This window comes from Balaenoptera musculus, chromosome 2 (genome assembly GCF_009873245.2).
Source record: "Balaenoptera musculus isolate JJ_BM4_2016_0621 chromosome 2, mBalMus1.pri.v3, whole genome shotgun sequence".
NCBI classification, from domain to species: domain Eukaryota; kingdom Metazoa; phylum Chordata; class Mammalia; order Artiodactyla; family Balaenopteridae; genus Balaenoptera; species Balaenoptera musculus.
This window is the reverse complement of record NC_045786.1, coordinates 102,249,905-102,276,810: the sequence shown is the minus strand read 5'-3', so window position 1 is coordinate 102,276,810 and position 26,906 is coordinate 102,249,905. Positions and strand designations below refer to the sequence as shown.

Sequence of the window (26,906 nt, the reverse complement as noted above, 5' to 3'; positions counted from 1 at the left end):
TTTTTATTGAAGTATAGTTGACTTGCAATGTTGTAATTTCTGCTGTACAGCAAAGTGATTCATTATACATATATATACATTCTTTTTTATATTCTTTTATATTATTTTCCATTATTGTTTATCACAGGATATTGAATATAGTTCCTTGTGCTATACAGTAGGACCTTGTTGTTTATCCATTCTATATATACTAGTTCTCATCTGCTAACCCCAAACTCCCAGTCCATCCCTCCCCGACCCCCCAAAGTTTTGCTATTCTAAATAGAGCTGTGATAAATATCCTTGTACAAGCACATAAATCTTTGGGCTTATTTTAAATTATTTCCTTAAAATAATCCCCCAGAGTGAGAATTATTGTGTAAAGGGGATTGAGCGCATTTAAGGTGGTTGATACATTTTATTAAATTAGTTTCCAGAAAGGTTGAGCAGTAATGCAACAGTATCTCTTTTTATTGAGCTCCCAGGAAAACGTGAGAGCTTAAGATTTCTAACAACTTTGTAACCTGCTTCACATGTGTTCATTTTACCTTGTTCCCCTGTATATGTTAGAGCTCAAAAATGCTTGAAAGCCTCAAAAAGAAAAACAAAACAAAACAACAACAACAAAATGGGAAGGGAATGCTATTCTCCAAACAGCTAGAGGGAAAGAAACAAATATATGTTGAGCTCCTACTATGAGTTAAGCTCAAACTGGGTGCTTTATGGAGATCATCTCCTTTAATTCTCTGGAGGTGAGCATCAGAATCCCTGTTGTTCCAGCTTAATTTGTTCTTAGACCTCTGGTTCCCCTCCCCTAGAATGTAAGGGCAAGGACCTTATCTCTCTTACGCTTACTCATTGTGACTTACAGTAGATGCTCAGTAAATATCTGTTGAACGGAAAATGAACTAAATTGGAGGGTGATGGGGAGTCTGGGGGCTTAGGGGTGCAGTGGAGGATTGTGTTTTGGAGCATTTGTGGGAAGAATGCTCGATGGATAACTAGACCAGCTCTGGGAAAGAGAGAGATAAATGGGCACTCGAGGAGCTGAGTAGTGACCAGCAGGGCAGAGCTCTTACTTGGACTGTACCTCAGAAAACTGTACTAGGGAAACCTATTTAATGCCATTTTCATTTATTTATATGATTATTTCCTTTACATCATCCTTTATATAACAGGGTGCTTTTTTTTTTTTTTTTTTTCAAAGAGAAGTGTTCTTAGTCTTGGTTTTAAGAAGTCCACTAGAGTTGCCACCTTAGTTGATGCCTTCTGGACAGTGATAAGGCAGTCATTATCTCTGAGTCTTGGTCACCAGTTTTGGTTCTCCTGGGACACCTGGTATACAAAGTTGATCACTAGGGAGGAGGTGGATTCTTTGCATCAGTAGCCCAGGTTTTCCTGAGTGTAAAGACCCAGTATTATCAGTTCCTTCTGCCCCAAGATTTAAAGTTGGGAACATTAGTGTGGACTATGGTAGCTTCAACTGCAGCCCAATAGCAGGGAAGGGAACCATCCTAGCCTTGGAGAACTAGGCTGGATACCAGGATGCATGAATCCCATGTAGGTGGGTTTGACTTGGCAAAGTCTGGGGCTAATGCTGGAAGCTCCTGCAGCCCCTTAGGCCAGGGAGCAAAGTCTGGACCTGGATGTAGAATCCTGAGAGCTCAAGTACGAATCCCTGTCGTTGGTTTTCTAAGATGACATTGAGTGGGTGGAAGAAGCATGGCAGACCCCGTAGGCAGCAGAGCTCTCCCCAAACAGGCATGGAAGCTGGAAGGTCTGCCCTTTTGGTCACAATTCTTAGGAAATTCTGGGAAAGGTAAAAACATCAAAAGGAAGATTTTATCTTCCTGACAATAAACCAGGTGGAGTTAATTACAAATTTAAAAGAAAAATTTTATAAGATGTTACTTATAAATGTTTCTCAGATTTATGGATCAGGCTACAGTGATTGTAATTCATTTTAAATAAAGTTAATTTTTAAAATAATGGCTAGATTCCGCTATTATAAGGTCCACCCTGGAGAGGGATTTTTGTCTACAGCTGGAGCAGAATTTTACAGGAGACTCTGACTGGCAGGGTCCAGCCACAGTAGCAGATAATGAACCCATTCCTCCACTCATTTAACAAATATTCAATGACATGTGCCAAGCAATGCGCTAAGTGCAAGAACACAGGGCAAACCTAGTTCCTGCCTTACGGAGCTTACAGTCTGAGAAAGAAACAGATTAATTGAATAACTGCACAAGACAAAGGAGAGTACGTACAGAGCTCTGAAGTTTATGGTGAAGGTGTGTGACCTGGCCTGGTGGTGGTGGTTAGGAAAGCTTTACCTAGATAGGTGACCCTGGAGGATAGGTAGGTAGAGATGGAAGGGAAATCACTCCAGGCAAAAGGAATAGCCTGTGCAAAGATCCTGTGGTGGAAGGGCATCTAGAAGAGTAAACAAGACTAAAAGGACAGTGTGGGGAATTCTCTGGTGATCCAGTGGTTAGGGCTCTGTGCTTCCACTGCAGGAGGCACAGGTTCAATCCCTAGTTGGGGAACTAAGATCTGGCATGCCGCGCAGCGCAGCCAAAACAAAACAAGAAGAGGGAGAGGGAGAAAAGGAGAGGGAGAGGAAAAGGGAGAGGGAGAGGGAGAAGAGGGAGAGGGAGAGGGAGAAGAGGGAGAGGGAGAGGGAGGGGGAGAAGAAGGAGAAGGGGGGGAGGAGGAGGGTAGAGGAGGAGGGGGAGGATGGTGTGGCTAAAGCAAGGAGAGCAAGGGACAGAGTGGAGAAGGTGAAGCTGAGAGATGCAGGGCAGAGCCTTGTGGGGCCCCATAGGCCACTTTAAGCCTTTGGAAGGTTTAAGGAATTGGAGGTGACATGATCACATTGTGTGTTTTGAACAGATTATTCTGCCTGTGGTGTCAAGTAATGGATTGGAGCGGGGCTGGAGTGGATGCAGAGACACAGATTGGAAGACAGTTGTGATATTTTATGCTAGAGATGGTGACTTGGGCCAGAGTAGTGGTGCTGGAGACAGAGGTGGAAAACTTGGAGAAATATCTAGGAGGGAAAATTCACAGGGCTTGGGGAAGGATGGGATGTGGCTGGGTGGAGGGTGGAAAGGAGCAGTAAAGCTAAACACCAGGTTTCTGGCTCATGGAACAGGACAGATAGGTGGTCCCATCCACTGATACAGGGACTAGTGTCCTTCACCAGAGAAAGGAAACTGTGAGGGAAGGTGAGGCTCAGAGACACCCTTTGTATAGCTCTCTTCTACCTGGAAATTTTCCTTTGGGTGACCTTTGGAGGATCTGGGCTTTGGTTTGAATGAAACTGTTCTCTTACCCCAGGATTCTTCAAGCATAATCTCCAGACCACTTGCATTAAAATCATCTGAGATGTTTATTAAGAATTCAGATTTCTGGGCCCCAGAATAAACCTCATGAATCAGAATCCCTGGAGCAGAGGCCAAGAAGTCTGTATTTTAATAATCTCACTAAGGGGTTTGACTCCTATGCACGCTAATTATTGAGGACAATGACCTTCCATTTTTCTTCTTTCCGTACTTTTTCCATGCTCTCCTTGCCTCCACCCTTCTTGGGCCAGGAGTAGCCACGAGTTCCCAATGTTCTAAGAGCCGACCTCTAGTCTTCTTGATCCTTTGAGTTTGAGAAGGTTTGCAAGACAAGGGGCTCCTGGGGCAGGACACAGAGGACTAACAAAGGAGCTGCTCATGTTAGCCATGAACACATGAACCGGAAACTGCATGAGGCACTAGTGACATAACATGTATAAGAAAGAAGCAAGTCCTTCTCTCAAGGGGCTCCCAACAGTGGGGATGACAGACAAGAAAACATTCAAAATACAGTAAATGCATATGTAGTATTTACTAGGAGCCAGGCACTGTTCTAAGTGCTTTATATTTACTAATTCATTTAATCCTTACAACAACATTGCAAAATAGATTCTGCATGACAATGGTGGTGATAAAAAGATGTACGGGGGACTTCCCTGGCAGTCCAGTGGTTTAAGAATCTGCACTTCCACTGCAGGGGGCACAGGTTCAATCCCTGGTCAGGAAATGAAGATCCCACACGCCACGCAGTTTGGAAAAAAAAAAAAAAAAGATGTACAGGATGATGCTGAGGAGGCTGGGAAGAGAGCTATGAGGGGTTTCATGGAGGTAGTTATCAGATGAGCCACAAAAGATGAAAAAAAGTCAAGTCCAAGAGGCAAGAAGGACAGAGGAATCATCCAGTATGTGCAAGGCACAAAATATGAGACAACACAGTATATTTGGAAAATGCAATCAGTTTGAAGAGGAGGCATGATAAGTGCAAAGTGGCAAGGAATGTTGATGAAGAGGTAAACTTAGCCAGATCATTAAAAATCCTTTTGCCATATTTTGGAATTTGGACTTTCTTTTGAAAGTAAGAGAGAGCTTTCAGTTAGGGATGATATGATCAGTTTTGCATTTCACCAGGTTTATGATGAAAGCAACATGGAAAAGAAATTAGGAGTTGGGCTGGAGGTAGGGAGACTAGAGTCTTCTCAATGTGAGAGACAGGGAACCTGAAATAAGATACAGTCAGTGAGAATGAAAAAAAGGGGGGGTGGGTTTAAAAGTTCTGTAGGAAGTAGAATTGATTAGACTTGGTGAGGGATTAGATTTGGAGAAGAGAGAGGACAGAGTTAAGGGTGATGGTCTTGTTTTCTGACTCATGGGTAAAGAAAGGTGCCATGCACAGAAATACAGAGGCCAGGAGAAAAAGCAGAATTTAAAATAGAAGATAACTTCCAGTTTTCAGTCTGGCATGTAAGGAGCTTAGAAGTTCTCACTCCTGTCCTTACAAGAAGAAGGATGAACAGAGAATCAAAGACCAAGGGAAAACCTTGAACAAAACTTGAGGGGTAGAAGGGGGGACATCTTACCTATAGAGGAGCAGGGATAAGAATTACTTTGAGGCAGAAGGGGAACTTCCCTAGTGGCGCAGTGGCTAAGACTCCACACTCCCAGTGCAGGGGCCCCAGGTTTGATCCCTGGTCAGGGAACTAGATCCCACATGCATGCTGCAACTAGGAGTTCGCATGCCACAACTAAGGAGCCCGCCTGCCGCAACTAAGACCTGGAGCAACCAAATAAATATATAAATAAATAAATATTTTAAAAAAGAATTACATCGGACTTCTCTTTAGAAACGATGCAAGATAAGAGTGCAGTGAAATGTTTAAAGTGTTGAAGGAAAAAAAGCCTACTAACCTAGGCTTTTGTATCCAGCAAAATTATCTCTCAAAAGTGAAGGAGTAATACTGTCTCAAACAAAAATTGAGGGAGTTTGTAGCCAGGAGACCTGACTTGCAAGATATGCTAAAAGAAATTCTTCAGAAAGAAGGAAAGTGACATAGGTCAGAAACTCAGATCTACATAAAGGCAGAACTTTACGGAAAGAATAAATTAAGGTAAAAGTAAAAAGGAAGACAACTAGAATTTCGTAGATGTCCGATTTGGGTACTTTGGAACTTCCAGCTAGATGTCCCAAGGGCAGTCGAATGTGTGGCTCACCTCAGAAGACTGATCTTGAGTGGAGACAGGGAGGGATATGGGAGCCATTATCTCTAAGAAAGGAGATGGCCCAAGGAAAGGGTAGTTTCACTAAATCCCTGTAAGGTAGTCAGAGCAGGTAATTAATTCAGTCAACAAAAAATATACACTGTGTGCCAAGGGTCTGTCCCTGGCAATGGAAATAAGGAGAGACACCAGGAAGGGTGACAAGGAGAAAGACAAGTAAAACGGTCAACTATATTAGGCGGCTGACTGGAGTAAGCGCACAACAGAAATTCGAAAAAGGAAATCTATTTTATTTATTTTAGAACTACACGATTAAAAAAAAAAGATATCAAACACAGAAAAGCACAAAAATTTCCTGCAGTCTCACCATCTAGAAAAAAACCAGATTAACAATCTGATGTATCTTTTCAAACTTTGAATTTTATTTTTTAAAGGCGGGCGTCCTCTCCCATTCTGTAAAAAAAAGAATTGAACTCTTACTGCAAGCGGCGCGCCGCCCGGGGAAGGCTTTGCAGGCGCTGGTTTGGGCGCTGGGATTTAAGGAATCGTATTTGAGAGGGTGAAGACGATAGAGAGGGAAAGTGGCATAAGCCTCGCTTTACAGACTAGAAAGTCAAGACCTCAAAGAACGAGGGGCCTTCTCTGTAGGCTCCGCGAAGAAATGCAAGAGTCGGAGGCGAGGCCCAGATCCTCGGTCCCCGCCGCCCAGCAGCTGTCGGAAGTGCAAGGCAGCAGGGGGCGGGGACCGGCAGCGGCGCCGGATCTGCCGGGGCGCGGCCTTATGACGCAACGACTCGTCTCCCCTGTCTGGCGACCCATTGGTTCTCCACTACCACCCTTCTCCCGGGTAGGGAGACTGGTCGCGGAGCCGGAAGCGAAGTAGCCTTTGGGTTCGAGACAGCGGCGGCGTTTAAAGCAGAACGACCTGTTGCCAGTGGAGCTGGCCAGCTTCTCCATTCAGGCTCCAGCCCGAGTTGGAGAAAAACCCCGGAATTCCGGTGGCCCATGGGAGGGCGCAGTCTCGGATCGAGAACTATCCGGCACAGACCGAAATAGCCGAGCCTGTGAGGGCCACCGGAAACCCCGCCTCTAGGAGGAGTCGGGAAGCCTTGCCAGAGGTAGGAACCCAAAGGGACGGCTCCTGGGGTGGGTCCCACGGCCATGGCCACGCCCCCCGGGGCCGGTCCCGCCGCTCTTCGCTTCGCAGCCGCTGCCTGCTGGCAAGTCGTGCGCGGACGCTGCGTGGAGCATTTTCCGCGAGTATTGGAGTTTCTGCGATCCCTGCGCGCTGCTGCCCCCGGCTTGGTTCGCTACCGACACCATGAACGCCTGTGTATGGGCCTAAAGGCCAAGGTATTGGAGTCACTAGGACCCGGTAGAGGGGAAAGGGACGGGATGCGAGGACCTGTCCTGGGCCGACTGCTTGGGGGTGGAACCGGTTGGAAAAGGGCAGCTTGCCCGGACGTGGGGATTCTGAGCTCAGTACCCTTCACAGCTGGTGGTGGAGATGATCCTGCAGGGCCGACCTTGGGCCCAGGTTCTAAATGCCCTGCATCGCCACTTCCCAGAGTCTGGACCTGCAGTGCGGGACCCCAAAGCCGTGAGTCGTCCCTAGAGCAAGCCCTATCCCCAGTTAACACTTGGTGCAACAAAGTTGCTCCTCCTCCCGGTCACTGGATTCTGGTGCCCCTAACTTATTTGCCTTCCTTACCCTCAACAGACAAAGCAGGATCTGAGAAAGATCTCAGAGGCTCGGGAAACCTTTTGCCAGCAGGTGAAGCAGCTGGCAGAAGCCCCTGTTGATTTGGCTTCGAAGCTACAGGTGGGACTAGCTGCTTTGGAAGCTATGGTGTAGCTGTTCTCTCTAGTCCTCTTCTGACCTGCTTCTTTTCCTCCTGCAGGAACTTGAACAAGAGTATGGGGAACTTTTTCTGGCTGCCATGGAAAAGCTGTTTTTTGAATACCTGTGTCAGCTGGAAAAAGCACTGCCTACACTGCAGGCACAGCAGGTTTTGCTAGGGCAAAACACATAAGGGCAGAATGCTGGGGTGGGGGGTAGGGGGTGGAGTTGTATCAAGGCCTGTGGTCTTCATGCCTCTCTCCCTGCCCACAGCTTCAGGATGTGCTGAGTTGGATGCAGCCTGGAGTTTCTATCACTTCTTCTTTTGTCTTGAGCCAATATGGTGTGGACATGGGGTGGCCACTTCCAGGTACCAGGACCACCTAGGAGAACTAAGAATTTGGGGGTGGAGTGTTTAGCTTGCGACCTTTTGAGGCAGCCTATTGGAAGGGTTACATGGGCCTGAGGCGTAAGGAACCAGACTGAGTCGATGTGTTACTATATTGCCTTTTTAAGGAGATTTGTTTTCTTTCTCAGAGTGCTTTGCTACTGATTCAGTGAACATGACAGAGCCTATGGAGCAGAGTCCTCCCCAGCAACCAAGACCAGCACTCCACGACCCTCTGCCAAAAGCCCGGCCTGGCCCACACCTTCCTCAGGGTCCAGCCTCAAGGAAGCACCCGGAACCTTTGACTGGCCACCACTTCAATCTGGCCCCTCTAGGCCGGCGAAGAATCCAGTCCCGGTGGGCATCCACTAGCAAAGGCCATAAGGAGCGCCCCACAGTCATGCTGTTCCCCTTTAGGAATCTGGGTTCACCAACGCAGGTCATATCTAAGCCTGGGAACAGGGAAGAACATGGGACACACACATTAGATCCAGCAGGTGCTGTGGGCACCAGACCAGCCTCGACTGGCAAGTCTAGGAGTCCGTCCAAGACCCTGGGAGGAAGGGCTCTGAAGGAGAACCCAATTGACTTGTCTGCCTCAGAGCAAAAGGAGTGAGTAGAACAGTTGCTTCTCCCTACTAGCAGCACATGCCCCGCCTGCTTTCCTTTCACCCTATCTTGCTTGCTCCCACCCTAGGAACTGCTTGGATTGCCCCATGGAACCCCTGAGATTGTCATTATCGCCTCCTAGGGCCAGGAAGTCAGGTAGGTATCCTGAGTCAGGACCACATCAGACAGCCTCCTCTCTTGGGGACTCTTGAGGTCCTGTGTTCACTGAGAAGAGTACTTGGACTCTGGTTTCCTCCCTGCAGTGCGTCCTCCATCTCTGTGCAGCTCTGACATTACTATAGGGGACCTGGTTTTGGACTCCGACGAGGAAGAAAATGGCCAGAGGGAAGGAAGGGTGAGTAGGAAGGAATGGAAAGCTGGGGAAGGGGATGGGCGGGCAGAACAAGACAGAAAGCCATATGATGCAGGATATGGAGGGCTCAGGGCATGTTTCAATGATGATAGGATCTCCCTGCTCCCTTCTCTGCAGGACTCTCTGGAAAACTATCAGAAGACAAAGTTTGACACCCTGATCCCCACCTTCTGTGAATACCTCCCCCCTTCTGGCCCCAGTGGTGTGTCTGTCCCTGTTCCTAACCATACAGACAGTTCTACACTGCTGTGATTAGACTGGAATGCCCACGGCACTCTGCCTGTCTCCTTCCTCCTCAGCTCTCATGCAGTTTAGGGGGAATAAAGTGGAAGTCCAGGCTTGGGTTGCCTGACTACATTGCTAAAGTTACTTTGTAATATTTAATAATTAAAATTTGGATTTGTTAAAACACTGTCTTCGTTCGAGGGAGGGGAATTAAGGCTTCTATAAGGTCAGTGTAGGTCATTCCTTAGAAACAGAACCGGTCTCTCCAGGGCTGGAAGGGGATCCCTTTGCCATTTTACTTCCCTTGGAAAGTGTTGTTCAAACATGCCCAAAAGGGTTACCAGGGCTGAGAGCCTGGAAGAGAAATTTCTTTTTGCTATTCTGAAAATACTGTGTGTGGTCTGATGCCAGAATATACTTGTAAATTCTCACGCTGCCAGGTTACCTGGGGGTGGTGGCACTAGAATGGAGATGCTTCATGGGAAGGGCACTCACTGTCCTTGACTCCACTGGGTCAGTGCCAACTCCTCCACTTGCCCTGCAGCAGCACCCAGATGCCAGCCTATTGCAGAAAGCCCCAGAATCTCAGTCATTGGGATCTCTCTTTATTGAGGTATTTAAAGTACATAAACACTTCTGAGCTTTGTAGATATTCAAAGATCTATTTAATGAATCTGATTAACAAAACATCATTCTAAAAGCCTACCTCTTCCAGACCAAGGCCATATAAAACACTTAGGTATGAATCAGCATCTTTTCCTTTTAATAATCTTCAGGATTCTGGGACCCCAGGTTCCCATTTGATTATCTTAACTTTATTTTCTCAGCCTGCCTTCCTTGCTTCCTCCCCAGTGAGTGCCCTGGGCATTTTGTATGTGCAGATAAAGTACAGAATACTGCAGGAGCCCTCAGGAGAGAGAGGATAGGAAATGACCAAGTAATAGCCCTAGTAGCTGGGATGGGAGAGGGGCCCACTGTGGAGCCCTGTGGTGGGTGCTGGCGCCCTGGGAGGGCAGAACTGCTCAGGTCTAGCTCTTGTCACTGAAGATCGGATTCACCTGCTGGGTGACACGGATGAAGGTAGTTCTCCGGCTCAGCTCCTTCAGCTTAGCTGCTCCCACGTAGGTACAGGTGGAGCGGATGCCTCCAAGAATGTCTCGGATGGTATGTTCCACATCCCCTTTAAAGGGCACCTCCACTGTCTTTCCCTCTGAGGCCCTTAGAAGAGGAAAAGCTTTCTTACCTTTTCTCTCTGGATTCCTTAAGCCCAATGACTCTTCCCCAGTCTCTAGCATTTAGTCCCTGCTCATCACTTTTCTTCCAAGTTCTGCCACCACCTTACTTGGAAAGTCACGCTTTCCAAGAACCCTCAGCTTCTGGCCTCCACACCTACCTGTACTCAGCCACGCCCCCGGCATACTTCTTCATGGCCATTTCAGAACTCATGCCATAGAAGAGCTTGTACTTCTTGCCATCCCTCTTGATGAGCTCACCACCTGACTCGCTGTGCCCAGCCAGCATGCCGCCCAGCATCACGAAGTCAGCCCCTGCCCCTGCCAGCACCAACGAGAGGGGAAAGAGATGGATCTGGCCCAGGTGCCCACATGGTCACCCTCAGAAGCAACGCACACCAAATTCTCAGGCCTGCCAGTGATTCCGGCATCTTCCTGGTTTTGTTTCCCTAGCTGGCCCACAACCCAGTGCACAGGCCTACTCTGCCCTGGCTTCTATTCCTCAGTGGACTTGCCAAGAATTTAAAATAGCCTCTGGAGATGCCCTGCCTGGCCTCTGCTCTCTCCTTTTTGCTGCTTTCGCCATTTTCTGGTCACCTCTTTTTACTCTGCCCAGCTGAACAAGACTCAACTTCAGGTGTCCCAAGAGCAAAGCTCTCCAACTTCAGTGTGAACAAGGATCACCTAGGAAGCTGGGAAAGTGCAGATCTGTAGCCCCACTCCCCAGAGCCAGATGCCATGGGTCCAGGGTGGGGCTCGGCATCTGCACTGTCCCGCAGTCCAGGGGATGATGCAGATGGCCCTGGCCCACACTAGGAGTCCACATCAGAGTCTCAGGATTTCCCCTGCTGGTTTGCCCCAGATGACACCACAGGCTTCTGGGTCACTAGTCATATTATAAAAGAATCTGAACAGCTTTCTTAGACTTCCCTAGCCTGATCCTAGACCCTCAGAGGTGACTCATCCTCTTCTACAGGATCCTCCTTCTGTGCCCTCCTTACCGAAAGCCTTGGCCACATCCCCGGGACAGTTGCAGCCTCCGTCCTGCAAAGTAAGGAGCACTATGAAGAGAGAGCATGGATGCCCCAAGCCCTCTAGGAGGTCCCAGTGGCCCACCTCAAAGCTGACAGGAACCCAGGAGTCCTGATTCACCTCTACCAGCGCCTCCAGACCTGCCAGAGAACCCAGATGTCTGGCAGCCTCACACCCTACCCTGCCCTTGGCCTTACGGAAATGATGTGGCCTTTGAGGCCATGGGCAGCATCTGCGCACTCCATCACTGCGCTCAGCTGTGGATACCCCACTCCGGTCTTCTTCCGGGTGGTACACACAGAGCCTGAGAAGAACGTGACAAGGATGAGAGGAAAGTTCTCCACAGGTGTCTGCCACTGAAGCAGTGGCCAGTGGCCCCCAGTGAACCAGCTTACCTGGTCCAATTCCCACTTTGATGATGTCAGCCCCAGAGAGAATCAGCTCTTCCACCATCTCTCCTGTTACCACATTCCCTGCCTGGGACAGAACCATCAAAACAAAGCATTCTTAGGGTCAGAAAAAGAGGCGATTGCATGCTTCCAGCATTATTACAAAGAAGAGTACCTCGGTTCCCTCTATCTGGGCCCTCTGAGGGCTTTTAGACCAGTCACTTCAAAGGACCCTGCTTTCCAAGCTGAGGTAAGGGGGTGAGTGGCCAGTGTCACTGTTGTACTGGGGTAAAGCGGGGGTCCAACTGGAACAAGCTCACATCTGATTTACAGTAGATTTATCTCCCCCTCCCCTCCAAAAGACTCAAACACAGCCTTTGCTTAAGCTGTTATGTCATGAAACCTCTCTGGCTTCCGGGAAACGGGGAGGACATGGTACTGTCGGCTAAATACCCATCTACACAATTGTATTTGCTTTTGATGGACAGAACAGAGAGACCCCTCAATGCTGCGAAGAAAGTAAGGCCTTGTCATCACTCCCCTGAGCTTGTAAAAAAAAATAAAATAAAACATCATTTCATGCAACCCCTTCAATATGACTGTAGTATCTGTCCACACCTTTGGGCAGGTGTGTATGTACCAGAGGTATGTAAGATGCAGAAATGTTCCACTGTGGTTTAGTGAGTGATGTCGGGCACTGGATTTACAAAGACTAGGTATCAAGGTTTGGAGAAGACGGCACTGGCCAGTACACAAACATTTAAAGCAGGGAACCATGGATAATCATCCAGTGACATGATTAAGCGGACTAGGAAATGCAGCAGAGGAGAAAGGAACTGGTGTAACAAAATGGTGTGGCGGGAAAGAGTGGAGGAAGGAGAGGAATGGACCCACTACAGGGTAATAGAGACATACCATGATGGTGTGTTCAGGGAAGCGCTTCCGCACATCCTTTACAAATTCAACAAAGTGTTCAGAGTAGCCATTGGCCACGTCCAGGCATATATATTTCACCTGGGGAGTAGTGTCCAGGATCTGTTCCAGCTGCTCAAAGTCAGCAGAGCCTGTGCCTGAGCTGGCAGCCAGATGCTGTGAGAAACAGGGCCATTAGCATGTAAGAAACGACCTGGTTGGTTAGCCAACAGGGGTGGGGAGGTAAGGGTTGGTCCCCAGGAAGCCAAACAAAGATTCCTGGAAGACTGGGCTAAGGAATGGATCAGGGGAGGACCAGTGTTACCTCAAGACAGTCAGGATTCTGGCTAGCAAACTCTTTCCACTGCTCGAGGCTGTAGTGTTTATGGACAGCAGTGAAGAGGGAGAACTGGGAGAAGAAAGAGCCATCAAAAAGGAGGGAACTTCGTTAGAGTCTCTTTTTCTAAAAATAGACCTTTATATTATCCTATCTGAGGGACAAAAGGACTGAAGTCTGGAAAGAGCAACTTGAAGAAGTCAGTGGTTGAGCTCGAACCTCAGTTCCACCATTATTCTCTCTACAAATGCAGTCGGGCTTTTCCCCATAAGCTAGTACTTGCCCAACACTCCCACCAACGTACTAAGTCACCTGGATTGGATTTCACCTGCCAGCATGTACAGTGCTTCTGAGTTAGAAGGTGACAAGGACAAGCTGTTGGTGCAGTGGGACAAGCAGTAGACAAAGAACCATGAAGAGGCTGGACGGAGCCAGTGTCTGCCTGCACTGACTCAGCCCCTCCTCCTATGATAACCTAGTATGGAGCTAACCTACTTTCGGTATCTTCTGGTCCATTTACCAGCAGTAATTCAGTGAGCCTAAATGCTCACAAAATCACAAGAGGTAAGGCCTTAAGGTTAACAGTCAATAAAGCGCTACCCTTTCTCCATCTCCGCTAAAGTAAAGGACGAATTTTCTTGAGACATGGACCAACCTGAAAAGTCTATCTCATTCAGTCTATTTCAGTCAACCAAGTTCAAGGATATAATGACTCATCAGACTTGTATTTCCTAGCTCAACAAATTGCAAACAACATCCCAATACTTTGAGAAAGGCATTCAAAGGCCACTTGTGAATGCTGGTGTTTGTGATTTAAAAGTGCAGACATGCAAATAGACAAGACAGCACAAATCTTGCAACAGACGAGAGACCCAAGGGAGTCAAGCATCAGCCAGCAGTAAGGAAGTGCAAACGCTATAATACTCAGAGGTCATCATCAACACTACCTAGCTAACGCTGGTACTGAACTGTGCTTTCTCAGCAACACTGCCATCAACATGCTAATAGACAAAAATCACTCTAGGAGGTCAGCAGACCTTGGAGATATACTGGTATAGGGTGGCATGATGAGCATATCCAATTACATAGCTAGCTAGAGATCTAGAAAAAGATCCTTGCTTGCATCCAACCTTTTAATTATTACTGAGACTTGGTTGTATCTCTAAAATCTGATTTCTTCAGCACTCAGCAGTAATGAAAAGCCAGTCTCAACATAAAGCATCAAGACAGTCCCGGCAAGGTCCATACATTATAGGACATTTGTTAACACTGAAGTCAGATTCACCATTCCTTAACTCTGCTGGACAGGCCCGGTGGACAATGGGCAACAGTGGGATTCCTAAGCAGTTGGTAAACGGCAATAGTAATACAGTACTAAAGCTGCATAACTATGAACCTCAGAGAAATGACAGCAGACATTCCACAAAGACTTACAGCAATCAAAAATAGAGAAAGGGAGATGAAGTCCTTAAGGCTGACAGAGCCACAAGCAGCAGCAGAATCCATCAACCAGGGCTACCTGGATTAACCAGAAGAGTGCATATGTCCTCAGGATGCCCAGACTATCTACCTTCTCAGCTACAAATATAGAGGCAGGTAATATTACTGAAAGGAGCAGCAGCTTCCATTTTGAAAATGAGCAATAACCTGTATATAAGAAAAACACATTCCATTTTGGGCACATCCCAGAAACACCCAGGAACCTAGGACTTAAAGAAGAGGAAGATTAAAAAAAAAAAAAAAAACAGGCATGAAAGAAAATAAACTTCTTCTCTCTAGGATCTTCTAGTTAGGAATTTTTGAATGCTCAAACTATATCTAGTTCCTGGACTAAAACAGTGAATGCTGATTATCATAATAGTGTAAAGAGGGATGCAGGTGATTTGGAGAGGGTGATCTGGGTGGTGGGAGAAGTTGGCAGGATGTATAAACTGCTGGGCAGGAGAAAAGGGAAAGTTCTGTTAAAATGGGGGCAAAATTTAGCTTTGAATCTCATTAACTCAGATGGTCCTTTAAAGTTATCAGATAAAGGGGCCTTAGTACTACCGCAGAAAACAGAAATTGAGCATCCTGACCGGTAACTGCCAGAGTTGACCTGGGATGGGGGTGGGGATGCAGATACCTCTGCAGTCAGCCCACAGAACTGGACACCATGAGGAAGGGGTATGAGGGAAGTCCTACCTTACAGAGAACCTGGGCCATCTCAAAGGTGCCTACGGTATCCATATTGGCTGCAATGATGGGGATCCCAGTGTACATCTGCTTTGAGTTCCGAAATGAAAAGGATCTTGTGAGATCCACCTGCAGATATGAACAGGAAACTAAGCATTTCATTTATCCAAAAAACAAGTATTGCAGGAGGGCAAAAGCCAGGAATCTTTCCCAGTCCTGGCCCTCCAGGAGCTTGGGATCAAGAAAGAGCAACTAGAGAAGCAGGCTCACCTCACTTCGAGACTTAAGGGTACTGCGTTTGGGCCTCAACAGGACATCCTTGAAGTCCAGTTTGACGTCGTTGTCGATGTGAGGCATGGCAGGCACCTCAGGGTAGCAGCGAATCTGAGGGCTGGAAGGTAGGAAAAGTCAGGAGGCGGTAGCTGAGCCAATTTTCCCTTAGAACTTAATGTTCTGTTAGGGCTGGCGGCAGGGCTTATCTCTCTCCTCGCTTAAATTGTGTAAGGTCAGGGCATTGATCGAGGCATAGTCCCTGAAGACCGTCACCTCAGACCCGTGTGGTTCCACTTACTCTCGGTGTCTTCAACCCAGGTACTATTTGTTGGGGAGAAGAATTGGGATGGAGTCGTGAGTGACCCTAAATGGTGCGTTCCTTACCCCACTACTCTTCTTTCTCCCGCCCCTGCGAAGAGCAGTTTGGGATAAGAGGCAGATTTGGGAGTGAGAAGGAGTGGTGGGATCCCATAACCAGCTTCCGGAGTAGGGGTACTCACTTCCTGTCGCCGTGGCCAGGTGGCAGTTTACCGAAGCTCCTCTTGATTAGCTACTAGCCTCGCGCAGCCCCGCTGAGCCTTGTGGGCAGCGCTAACAGGTTCCGCTAATTGCCGGAGAGAACGAGTAACTGAGGAATTCCAGCTTCGGTGCTGGAGGCCTTCTGGGTAACAGAGTTCACACACTGAGGATGCCGTTGGATCTGAGGGGCAGGGGACTACAACTCCCAGGGAGGGACGCGCGGAGCTGCCCCCTGGCATGATGGGAGGAGTAGTTCGTTCCGCCCCCGCTTTATACTAGCCCCGGCTCGCTGGGGACTCTCAGAATTGCAGAGGCATCATCTCTGCTGTAACTAGGCGGGCCGCCTCCTTTTCTTTTTTTTTTTTTACGACGCCACAGAAACGAAACCCGAAGGCATTCCTGAGCCTTTCCGGAACCCCTTGGAAAGAAGCGGGGGGAGCGAGGTGGGGGGAGGGGGGGGTGGAGCCAGGCAGTGACCCGGAAGCAGAAGTGACTCCCACAGGCTGAGTGCTGGGGAGCTGCATCGGCGATCGCAGCGGTAGAAGCAGCAATTTATCTGTGTGCAGCCCCAAACTGGGAAGAAGATGCTAATTAAAGTGAAGGTGGGAGCACCTCCAGCCTTGCCAAGACGCAGTGGTACTGGGCTGGCCGCTGTGCCTTAAGGGAGACGCCGGGAAGGAAAACCACGCCTTTCCCGAGCGTGGAGGGGGCTGACAGCCTCGGGGCTGCGCGCGAGGGGTGATGGGATGTGGGGGGGAGGGTGCTCAAAAGGGCTTCGAGAGGAGGGGCTGGCCCAGCCAGACGACCCCGGGGTCTGTGCTGTGCCTGCTTTCATTCCGGGACCGTTCCTTGACCCAGAAGGAGGCCGCCTTTGCCCGGGGTCTCGCTGTGTTCGAACCCCCGCGGTCATAGAGAAGGCCTAGCAGCATCTTGGCTCCCCTCTCTCTCGGATTCTGGGAATAAGCTCTGTTCTCCGTCGTCCAAGCCCAAGTTACCTGCTTCTCCCAGCGCCTAACGTAGGCTACTCCGAGTACAGCACAAAAACGTTAGCCTAGGGAACCGGGGCCTCCCAGGAACTAGACTGTGAGCTTTTGCTAGTTGTCGCCAAGGTGTATCTCAGCCGGCCTTCAGAAAACAAAGCTGGGTGCGTGTTCAGTTAGCACCTGCCTTTCTGAGCCAGCATCCTGGACCAGCCTCACTTCCTTGACTGAGGCAGGTTAGTTATCAGTGCCCTAGTTCCTGGTACTAGCAGTGTTTCTTTCATCTCCATCCCGCCTCCCGTGGTTCTTCACCAATTTCCAACCCTCATTAGTCCTATCTGCTATTTCCTCCTTTGTGCCTTAAGAGGGAGGGACAAAAACTAACAATTGATGCAGTGCAACGTTAGTTTAGCATTTTTTTTTTTAAACTGCCAAGGAAGTCTATCGTTATTTCATCAGCTCCTTAGTGTATTTATCATGCATAATAGGCATTAACCTCTTCAGTCCTTCTGAACCACCATCTTAGCTGAGGATTGAGGCCAAGCAGCATGTTAAAGGTCATTGTTTTTCAAATTTTGAGTAATGACCTATAAAACAGTCACTAGTGGTAGAATCAGTTTAATAAGTCCGTGGGTCACAAGCAACAAGAAAAAGAAAAAAATAGAAATATCAGGGTATACTTCTGGGTAAGAGGATTGTTTGTGAAATTTTGGTTTTTATTTTGTATGTATATTACATGCATGGATGTGATATTCGTTCATATGTATTTCTTAGTGTGGGTCACTGTCCAAAAAGTCTTGAGAAACATTAGCAAGTGAATGCTTATGTCATTTCAATACATATGGATTCTCAGGTTCTCTTAGTCCTCCCTTAGTCCAAAGAAGAGGTTATTACTATACTTTTGTTCAATGTTTTGTAAACCTTTTTTTAAATCTCAACCTACACAAAAAAATTTTATCTCATGGTCCCATACAAACACAAAATAACTGTGTGATATGCTCTGGTATTTTGAATTATATTCCAAGTTGATTTCATAACCCACTGATGGGTTGAGACCTGCAGTTTAAGAAAATACTGTATTCTAGATGGGCTTCTCAACTTAAAAATGTGTAAGAATCACCTGGGGATCTTGTTAAAATGCTGATTCTAATTCAGTGGTCTGGGATGGAACCCGAGATTCTGCATTTCTAACATTCTGCATTTCTGCTTGTCTGGGGAGTATGCAAGGTTCTACTTTCTTTGAATCCATTTTTATTTAGTACTTCTCTAAAATTGTCAGGCTCCTTTCCCAAAACACTTTCCTTTCCACCTTCAAATAGGTTTCTCTGTCCATCTTTCTCTTTCTTTTTTGTATGTTAAATACATTTTTGTATGTTAAATAAATAAAGCAATTAGTTAGCTGTGAATTACTATACAAATGATAGGTTTTTTAGCCGGGTTCCTTTGTGAATTATTCATTCTTCCACTGTCGTTCTCCATGTAGGTAACTTATTCCATATCTCTCTTTGCAATCTTTTACAACTAAATCCCTTGTCGACTGAAGGAAAAACACACAACATAAGAGCTGTAAGTTCAGTTTTATTTGGGGACTTACTGAGGACCTTAGCCCAGGAGACAGCCTCTTAGATAGCTCTGAGGAACTGCTCCAAAGGTAAGTGGGGGAGGTCAGCATGTATGTGATTTTGGCAAAGGGTAATCAAGCACACATCTCGGTAGAAGGTTGCTGCTAGTCAAGAGGAACAGACATCCTAGTTAATGGTTTTAGTGCTTTTCTAAGTATGGGAAGATGTAAGAATTTGGGTTCATTTTCTCCTGAAAATATCTAACTATCTAAAGGCCTGTTCTATTAATTTTCCCAGAGCACATTCCTGATGTGCCTCATTCCCAGTCTCCACCTTGAACTCCTTTCAGGCTGGTTGAAGGTCAGTGACTGCGGTGGCTAATGACTTAATTCTTGTAGAACCAGGAGGCAAGTGACATCCTTTAGTTGGCACACTCGTGATTTAAAACTTCGCTTGATACCTCATCTCTGTGTTTCTAAAATTAAATACATCATCTTCTGTCTTAAGCCATCTTCCCAATACTCATCTCATATATTGATCCCATCAATCTACCAGTTACCTGGAACCCAGTTCTTTAAAATCATTTTTCTCTTATAGAACCTAATTTTTCTTTTGATACATCTTTCTGTTGATTTTCTTTCCATTCCCATTACCCTTGTTCTCGTCTGGGGTCTCATTAACTTATATCTTTATTTCTCTGTGATACCTCCAGAGAAATACCTCTTGTTGGGATACCTCCAACAAGATTTTCCTACTGCCATTCCCCTCTAAAGTTTAGAGTCTAGGGACTTCCCTGGTGGTCCAATGGTTAAGACTTCACCTTCCAGTGTAGGGGATGTGGGTTCGATCCCAAAACATAAAACAGAAACAATATCGTAACAAATTCAATAAAGACTTTAAAAAATGGTCCCCATCAAAAAATTCTTTAAAAAAAATAAAGTATATGTATTTTTAAAAAATAATAATAAAGTTTAGAGTCTATACCAAAATATGGTGTACAAAATCATAGTGTACAGGTCTTCTTTAACCTTCTTTTTCATCATATTATTCCCTAACCTCAGATCCTGCATTGATTCCTCTTAGCAAATTACTTTGGGCACCTGTCTTTACTATCTAAGCCCCAGTTTTCTCATTTATGCTTTTTTAAACATAAAATAAAACACAAAGCTCTTAAGGGTTAAGTTCAAGGAGTTTTTAACAACAGTATACCCCCATGTAGCCACAGATCTAGAACATTTTCACCCCTGCCCTCTGAAAGTTCCATAGGTTAGTTTTGCTTGTTTTAGAATTTCATGTAATGGAATTATAGAATATATAATTTTTGTGTCTGGCTTCTTTCACTCAGCATTATGTCTGTTGTTGTGTCTGTAGGTCTGTCTCATTACTGAGTAATACTACATTAGATGAGTATATCACAATTTGTTTATCCGTTCTCCTGTTGATGGACGTTTGGGTTATTTCCAGTTTCTGGCTATTATGAAGAAGGCTTGTAATAGCCAGAAATGATGATATGAACATTGTCTTTTTGTGGACTTATGTTTTCATTTCCTTTGGATAAATACCTAGGAATGGAATTACTGGGTCATGTATAACTTTAAAAGATGCTGCCAAACAGTTCTCCAAAATATGGCACCATTTTACATCCCTACCTGCAATGAGTGAGCATTCCAGCTGCTCTGCACCCATCTTTATTATAGCTATTTTAGTGGGTGTGAAATGGTATCTCAGTCAGGTTTAAATTAATCACTGTTGATTTTCCCTCACCACAGCACTTTGTCACTGCCCCTTGTATTTTGGACGATAACATTCAGTATGGCATTTCTTGTATATTGGTTTGTTCTATTAATTGTATGTCTCAGTGTCTCTTGGTTGTAAATCTTCACTTGAAAAAGATTGTTGGCAAGGGCTGGGTCACTTAATTTCTTTTATATCCCCTACAGTGCTTTTAGCAGAATGTCAGCCTTAGGTTCATCATAGACTAGTTGAATAGCATTGAATGTATTCCCAGGTCACAATGACCAGATTTGAGGGAAGAAATCCAGTATGACATGGTCTTTTAAAATATCTTTTAAAATTGAAATCAAGAATATCTTTTAAAATTGTTCAGTTTTAAATGATTTTAATTATGACAATTTCAAACATATACAACAGCAGAGAGAAGGAATAATGCACCCTATACAAAGCTTCAAAAACAATCATCTCATGGCCAATCTTATTTTATTTATACTCACCAACTTTCCTTACCTTATGTTTTAAGGAGCAAGTCCCAGATAGCGTAGCGTATATTATTTGTATATATTTCGGTATTTATCTGTAAAAAAGAACTTTTTTTTACTAACATAACCATAATTATTACACCTAAAAAATCAACAGTGATTTCACACTATCATTGTCTCATTTGTTTTTTACAATTTGTTTGAATCTGGATCCAACTAAGATTCATACATTGTAGTTGGTTGATAAGTATTTTAGGCCTCTTTAAACCTGTAATTCCCCATTTCCCCCATTTTTTTCTTGTTGAATAATCTAGGTGGTTGGTCCCATAGAGTTTCCTATAGTTTGGATTTTGCTGATTACCTCCCATGCTGTCTTTTAATATATTCCTCCTTCCTCTGTGTTTCCTGTCAATTGGTAATAAGATCTAGAGGCTTGATTAGTCCTTTTTGTCTGTTCATGTGTGAGAATAATTCATAGGTGGTATTGTGACACATACTTCTGTCAGGTTGTTTTGCTTTCTGCGATGTTAGTCATTGCCTAGATCCATTATTTCATTGGAGGTTACAAAATGGGGATATTCTGATTTTATTGTTGCTTCCTACATTAGCTGGGATGCTTGAGCAGTGTCCAGTACAGTGGCCATTAGCCCACGTGCACTATTGACCACTGGAAATGTGGCTAGTGAGACTGAGGAATTCAATTATTTTATTTGTATTTAATTTTAATTAATTTAATATAGGAACTGAAACTTTATTCAGTAGTTGGAAAACCTTTTAACTTGTTTGGAACAAGTTGGGAATGTAAATGTACTTTTTCAACTGTAAATTGTGAAATTTAAATACAGATCAAGTATTTCAGATGATAACTTACCATCTGAATTGAGGTGTGCTGTCAGTATGAAATGCACACAGAATTTTGAAGATTTGGTTAGAAAAAAAGAATGTAAAATATATTAATAATTTGAATATATTGGGTTTCAGAATATTAAAATTAATTTCACCTTTTAAAAATGTGGCTACTAGAATATTTAATACTGTATATGTGGCTTTCACTAAGTTTCTATCTCTAGTGGACAGTGCTGCTTTACAGAATGGTTCCCTTATACTCTCATCAAGGACATTGTTTTAAATTTTTTTTCTCATCCCAATGTATTTATGGTATTAAAAAATGGAAAATACAAAAAAGCACAAAGAAAGTAATTTAAATCACCCATAATCTCACAACTCAAAATAAAAGCACTGATGTCTATATCCTTCCAAACTTTTTTGAAAGCATATAAATACATGTATGTGTGTGTTTATTTATTTAGTTACAAAATAAGAATTATACTGTTAGTCAAAACATTGTTTGAGAACTGTGTGATTTTCCCCCTGTGTTTGTACCATAATTTATTTAACCCTCAATTGTGTGATATTTGGATTGTGTTTCTAGTTTTTCAGTTTCAAAAAGTTGCAATTCATTGTCATAGGTATATTTTTGGACAGAGAATTATTTTCCCAGAAGTGTTATTGCTGGGACACCATATGCCAGATTGCTCTCTGGATACATTCATAGGCTTCTATAGTCGATCTCAGAAACAAAGGACCAGTGCTAGAGATTTAGATTTTATAAACCAATAATTTTTTTCAAATGTCATAAAGCCCAAGCATCTGACTCTTGGGAGAGCAGTTCTAGGCTTTCTGTTAGAGTCTTTTGTACTCTTTAAAAATTGCTATTATTAAATCAGAATGAATATTTATTAATATTCATGTGATAAAGGAATATATTTTTATTAGATATTTTATTAGATAGTACAGATAAAGGGAGAGTTAGCTTTGGTCTCCTCAGTCCTACTCCCCTTCTCAAGGATAATCATAATTTTAGGAGATAGGTATACTTTTAATCCTTTCTTCTATGCATGTATGTATGTATATATTTACATATAGAAAATGATACATAATCATACATTCTCTAGATCTTTCCATGTTAGTGTATAAACTGTTGCATAATAAATGTATCATTCTATGGGTGTACCATAGTTTAATAGCTTTCCTATTAATAGGCATTAGGCTGTTTCTAGTGTTTTTCTTTAATGAAAGGTGTTGCAGTAAACCTCACATGTTCCTCTGAATACGTACTCAAATTTCAAGTTTTTCCTTTAGGTCAGTTATCTAGAAATAGAATTGTCTGGTTAAAGAGTCTTTGCATTTAAAGTATTATGATCCATAAATTGAGATAATTTGTGGACAACATGGAATTGCATACTTTTCATTTTGTCAGGAAGGAGCCTAAAAAAATACCATATATTGTCACTGTCGTTTCATAAAAGGACATTTTAACACCTGAAAATATTTAGTTTCATGAAAATCTCATTGTTGTCATTATTTTTCTCATTTTACCATAGACTACTGAAAATTTTCAAACAGACCAGCTTGAGTTGGGGTGGAAACTTGAAAATTACTGTTGTAATTTATTCTTTTGCATCCAAACAGGTCAATCCAAAGGAGTTACTCTTGCATTTTTTGAAATATCCTTAGTAGTGAATCATTCTCATGGTTGAGAAATTAGATCCTAAGTACTTTCTTCCTGCTGGTCTTTGTGAATACCATAAGTAGGAACCATATGCTATTTTGTAAGTCCCCCGCAGGAGTGTACATTGGGTCTCAATACTAGATCAGCCAGGCTTGGGCAGTACTGAGTACAGAGCTGAAAGCTCAGGTTCTGGGGCCAGAGAGTTTGTGTTTGGATTCATATTCTCCTTTTGACTTCATAGGCGTGCTTTTTAACCTGTCCAAACCCCATTTTCCTCAACTATAAATGGTGATAGTAATAGTACATATCTCATAAGTACTTGCAAGGATTAAATGTATTGATGCATGTAAGACACTCAGCATAGTTTCTAACTCTTGGAAAGTGTTCAGTAAATGTTAGCTGTGATCATAACATGATCATCGGTGTATTTAGCCGTTCCACAAGTATTTATTGACTGCTTCTATGTCAAACACTGTGCTTTGTGCTTAAATTAGGAAGATTGAACAGTCTCTGTCCTTGAGGGAGCTGGAGTATAAATTGGAGAGTTTGACACTTAAACAACTAGCTGTAATGGCTATTAAAGTGTATTGGGGACAAGTCATCAATCTTAAAGTGTCCCTTGAAGGTTTGCAAAAGAGCGGAAGAGGGCATGGCAACAAGAAAAACAGTAGAAGCAAGGAAAATGCCCCTAAATTATGGATTACTGTAGACTGGTGCAGATGGAGTTTGAAGAGCAAGGATGGATAGGAGATTAGATTGGCTGAAGCACATTTGTAAGTGTACAATGAGGGACTTCCCTGGTGGCGCAGTGGTTAAGAATCCGCCTGCCAATGCAGGGGACACGGGTTCGAGCCCTGGTTCGGGAAGATCCCACATGCCGCGGAACAACGAAGCCCGTGTGCCACAACTACTGAAGCCTGCACACCTAGAGCCCGTGCTCTGCAACAAGAGAAGTCACCGCAATGAGAAGCCCACGCACCGCAACCAAGAGTAGCCCCCACTCGCCGCAACTAGAGAAAGCCCGTGCGCAGCAACGAAGACCCAAGGCAGCCAAAAAATAAATAAATAAATAAAATTTAAAAAAATAAATAAGTGTACAATGAGTATAATTATTGTGTTTGGATATCAGCAGCCCTTTGCCTATAGAAGAAGTCAAGAGGACCAGAGCTGCAATTTAGGATTTAGGTGGAAGTCTGGAGAAGATACGGGAGAATAGAATGTTGAATTCTAGTATTACTTAAAAAGTTGGTCAGGGACTTCCCTGGTGGTGCGGTGGTTAAGACTGCACTCGCAATGCAGGGGACCTGGGTTCAATCCCTGGTGAGGGAACTAGATCCCACATGCATGCTGCAACTAAGGGTTCGCATGCCACAACTAAGGAGCTCTCCTGCCACAACTAAGACCCGGCGCAACCAAATAAATAAATATTTAAAAAAAAAAAAGTTGGTTAGAGGTGATCTCCAGTGTCCTTGAGAATTCTCTGAGTTATCTGAATGTTAATTTCTGGCATTGGTATGTAAGACAAGGTCCTTCTCAAAGGAATACCTTCCTTAGGACAATTCTCATTGCTGTCTTATCAAAAGGAGTTATGGTATTCTCTTGGATTCTAGCGGAATGGGAGGTGAGATGACCTGTGAGATTAAAAGGGTCAAATGGTTTACAGAATCTTCCCCTATCAAAGTTGTTCACAGCCTAAAAATGTCTGAAATCGGGTGTGGTCAAAATTTCTGACACTTCAAATCAGCTTTGAGAATGTGCATTTCTCAGAAGGTAGTAGATAGATCCCCCGAGACTAGGCCAGGATGTTTTACCTAGGAGACAAATTTTATATTGGGCTATAGGATTCATGAAACCCTTGCCTGTTTCAGACGCTGACCGGAAAGGAGATTGAGATTGACATTGAACCCACAGACAAGGTAATGTACGCCCAATACCTCGCCATGCCTATCTCCCTACGTGTACACTTGCTTGGGTATGCTGATGAACTGAGTCCTTCCGCTCTGATACTCTCTGCATAGCTCTTGTTCTTTCCCGTTCCACGGTCCTTCCCCCTGAGCAACCCCTGACTACTTGTACCCCTAAAGGTGGAGCGAATCAAGGAGCGTGTGGAGGAGAAAGAGGGAATCCCCCCACAGCAGCAGCGGCTCATCTACAGTGGTAAACAGATGTAAGTTTGGAATGGGAATGAGGGCGTGGCCATCTTATGTGACGATGAAGATGCAAGTACTGGAGGTGGAGCAGGCCTGCCTCTTTTTTGTTGTCTCAGACCCTTTGGCAATTTGATGAAACCCCTTCTCAGAATTAGATTTTTGCAGACATAAGATAAAATGCATGGAATTACAAAAGAAACTAATGGGATCGAAATACACTTATCACACTACTAAAGCAAGTTTGTGATATATGTACTTCATTAAGATCTAATGATGGATATAATAACTACTATAATTTTAAAAGATTTTCAAGATACCTACAAACAGTTGTGAAATGATAGGAAAATATCTAATTTTTGTTATTAACAAGTTACCCATATTGCTAATAATACCCCTGTGGGGTTTTTGCCTGTGTTCAAAACTGAAAGAAATATCAAATTTCAGTTAGGGGTTAGTAAAAATATAAAGATGTAATTTTTTTCTCATCTGCATTCATAGATTCCCAGACAGATCCATGAAACCCAGGTTAAGAACCTTGCTCTAGATGGTATTTCTAATACCTTTTTTTCTTTTTTTTTTTGCCTCTTCCTGCAGGAACGATGAGAAGACAGCAGCTGATTACAAGATACTAGGTGGTTCAGTCCTCCACCTGGTACTGGCTCTGAGAGGAGGAGGTGGTCTTAGGCAGTGATGGACCCCCCCCCTCCATTTCACCTCCTTGCCCTGGCGCTCATTATGAGGCATCATGTATCCTCTCACACTGTGGGACACCAGAGCCACTGCCCCCTCTCCTGGATGCCCAGTCTTGTGTGTCTGTTGGTGGGAGACTGTGAGGACCCCAGGATGCAGTGTTCCTGGCCCAAAGGACCCTTGCTGGCTATTGGGTTTTAGTTTGCAGTCCTGTGTGCTTCCCTCTGTTAATGGCTCTGTCCCTGGTTGTCAATAAAATATTTCATGGCCTCCTGGAATCTTTCTTCTATTGCACAAACGTGACTGAAATCAAAATGGGCCAATGCACACTCAGTTACACCAGGCTGAAGGAGTAGGACAGTGTAAGAGAATGTGCCCTTAGAGGGGTTCTCAGACTCTAAGAGTCTACACTCAGTGGTGTGCTGGAGCCAGCTCTTAACCTGCTCCAGAGCTAATTGTTGGCATCTTTCCTAACCCCGTATTAAGTGACTTCATGTTGGTAGCTTGAAATTGGCCATGGTAGGAATATTTACAGAAATTGACAAACAATACAAATCAGTCCTTCTCCCCAAACTGCTTGTTACGTATCTGTCAGCATACTCCTGACGTGGGTGGTAGAAACCAGGAGAGTGAATTCTCCCCCATTGTGACCCTACTGGACATTTGGGCCTGGTTCAAGAAAGGCATCAAGAGCTTAGCAGACACTGCATTCTTTTATGGCTGGAATATTGCTGAGGGCTCTAGGCTCTATACGGTGGAGTGGCTGATATGGAGAAAGGATGAGTGTGGAGTGACAAGCTATGATGGATCACTTTAGGACTCGGTGAGATAAAATGAGAGACGGGTGCCAGAAGAAAGGGCTTCCCTTCCTTGTCTCCTCTAGTTCAGTAGGAGCTGGCGAGGCCGGGTGGGGTGGAGAAGCAAGGAAAGAATATCCTTTGGAGAGAGTTGAGGACCA

The 26,906-nt window shown here is 44.6% G+C and overlaps 3 protein-coding genes across 11 annotated transcripts; 2 read left to right on the top strand and 1 right to left on the bottom strand.

Moving 5' to 3' along the window:
* Positions 1-5,428: 5,428 nt before the first annotated feature.
* TINF2 (TERF1 interacting nuclear factor 2) lies at positions 5,429-12,530 on the top strand. 5 transcript variants are annotated; one of them, XM_036843750.1, is made up of 9 exons: positions 5,429-6,890; positions 7,033-7,137; positions 7,258-7,359; positions 7,439-7,537; positions 7,651-7,747; positions 7,915-8,377; positions 8,463-8,530; positions 8,638-8,729; positions 11,181-11,389. In XM_036843750.1, exons 1-9 carry the CDS (start codon positions 6,699-6,701, stop codon positions 11,349-11,351), a joined length of 1,389 nt encoding a protein of 462 aa, XP_036699645.1. In that variant the 5' UTR covers positions 5,429-6,698; the 3' UTR covers positions 11,352-11,389. The 5 variants fall into 5 exon arrangements, with proteins under 5 accessions (XP_036699645.1, XP_036699647.1, XP_036699644.1 ...); XM_036843749.1 differs by having other exon boundaries at positions 5,436-6,890; positions 7,439-7,546; positions 11,181-12,530; XM_036843751.1 differs by lacking the exon at positions 11,181-11,389 and adding an exon at positions 8,865-9,403 and having other exon boundaries at positions 5,441-6,890; positions 7,439-7,546.
* Positions 7,865-16,119, bottom strand: GMPR2 (guanosine monophosphate reductase 2). Of its 5 annotated transcripts, none has more exons than XR_005018781.1 (11): positions 15,820-16,119; positions 15,317-15,437; positions 15,056-15,175; positions 14,309-14,521; positions 12,863-12,946; positions 12,541-12,714; positions 11,632-11,713; positions 11,206-11,540; positions 10,366-10,525; positions 10,031-10,190; positions 7,865-8,217 (listed from the first exon to the last, which is right to left on the bottom strand). XR_005018781.1 is itself a non-coding variant. In XM_036843755.1 (11 exons), exons 2-11 carry the CDS (start codon positions 15,401-15,403, stop codon positions 8,212-8,214), a joined length of 1,023 nt encoding a protein of 340 aa, XP_036699650.1. In that variant the 5' UTR covers positions 15,404-15,437; positions 15,820-16,073; the 3' UTR covers positions 7,865-8,211. The 5 variants fall into 5 exon arrangements, 3 of the variants coding, with proteins under 3 accessions (XP_036699650.1, XP_036699651.1, XP_036699649.1); XR_005018780.1 differs by having other exon boundaries at positions 14,309-14,393; positions 15,820-16,104; XM_036843755.1 differs by lacking the exon at positions 14,309-14,521 and having other exon boundaries at positions 11,206-11,248; positions 11,434-11,540; positions 15,820-16,073.
* A 189-nt stretch (positions 16,120-16,308) lies between these two features.
* Positions 16,309-26,226, top strand: NEDD8 (NEDD8 ubiquitin like modifier). The gene is made up of 4 exons (XM_036841800.1): positions 16,309-16,440; positions 24,977-25,024; positions 25,193-25,275; positions 25,853-26,226. The coding sequence occupies exons 1-4, from the start codon at positions 16,423-16,425 to the stop codon at positions 25,947-25,949; spliced, it is 246 nt and encodes an 81-aa protein (XP_036697695.1). The 5' UTR covers positions 16,309-16,422; the 3' UTR covers positions 25,950-26,226.
* Positions 26,227-26,906: the final 680 nt, after the last annotated feature.

Coding starts and splice junctions, on each gene's coding strand:
- GMPR2 (XM_036843754.1), bottom strand. CDS start 15,403: ATGCCTCACATCGACAACGACGTCAAACTGGACTTCAAGGATGTCCTG. Junction 15,176..15,316: donor CCCTTAAGTCTCGAAGTGAG/GTGAGCCTGCTT, acceptor TCATATCTGCAG/GTGGATCTCACAAGATCCTT. Junction 12,715..12,862: donor AGAATCCTGACTGTCTTGAG/GTAACACTGGTC, acceptor TGTTTCTCACAG/CATCTGGCTGCCAGCTCAGG.
- NEDD8 (XM_036841800.1), top strand. Junction 25,025..25,192: donor ACATTGAACCCACAGACAAG/GTAATGTACGCC, acceptor GTACCCCTAAAG/GTGGAGCGAATCAAGGAGCG. Junction 25,276..25,852: donor ATCTACAGTGGTAAACAGAT/GTAAGTTTGGAA, acceptor CTCTTCCTGCAG/GAACGATGAGAAGACAGCAG.
- TINF2 (XM_036843749.1), top strand. CDS start 6,699: ATGGCCACGCCCCCCGGGGCCGGTCCCGCCGCTCTTCGCTTCGCAGCC. Junction 7,138..7,257: donor CAGTGCGGGACCCCAAAGCC/GTGAGTCGTCCC, acceptor TACCCTCAACAG/ACAAAGCAGGATCTGAGAAA. Junction 8,378..8,462: donor TCTGCCTCAGAGCAAAAGGA/GTGAGTAGAACA, acceptor CTCCCACCCTAG/GAACTGCTTGGATTGCCCCA.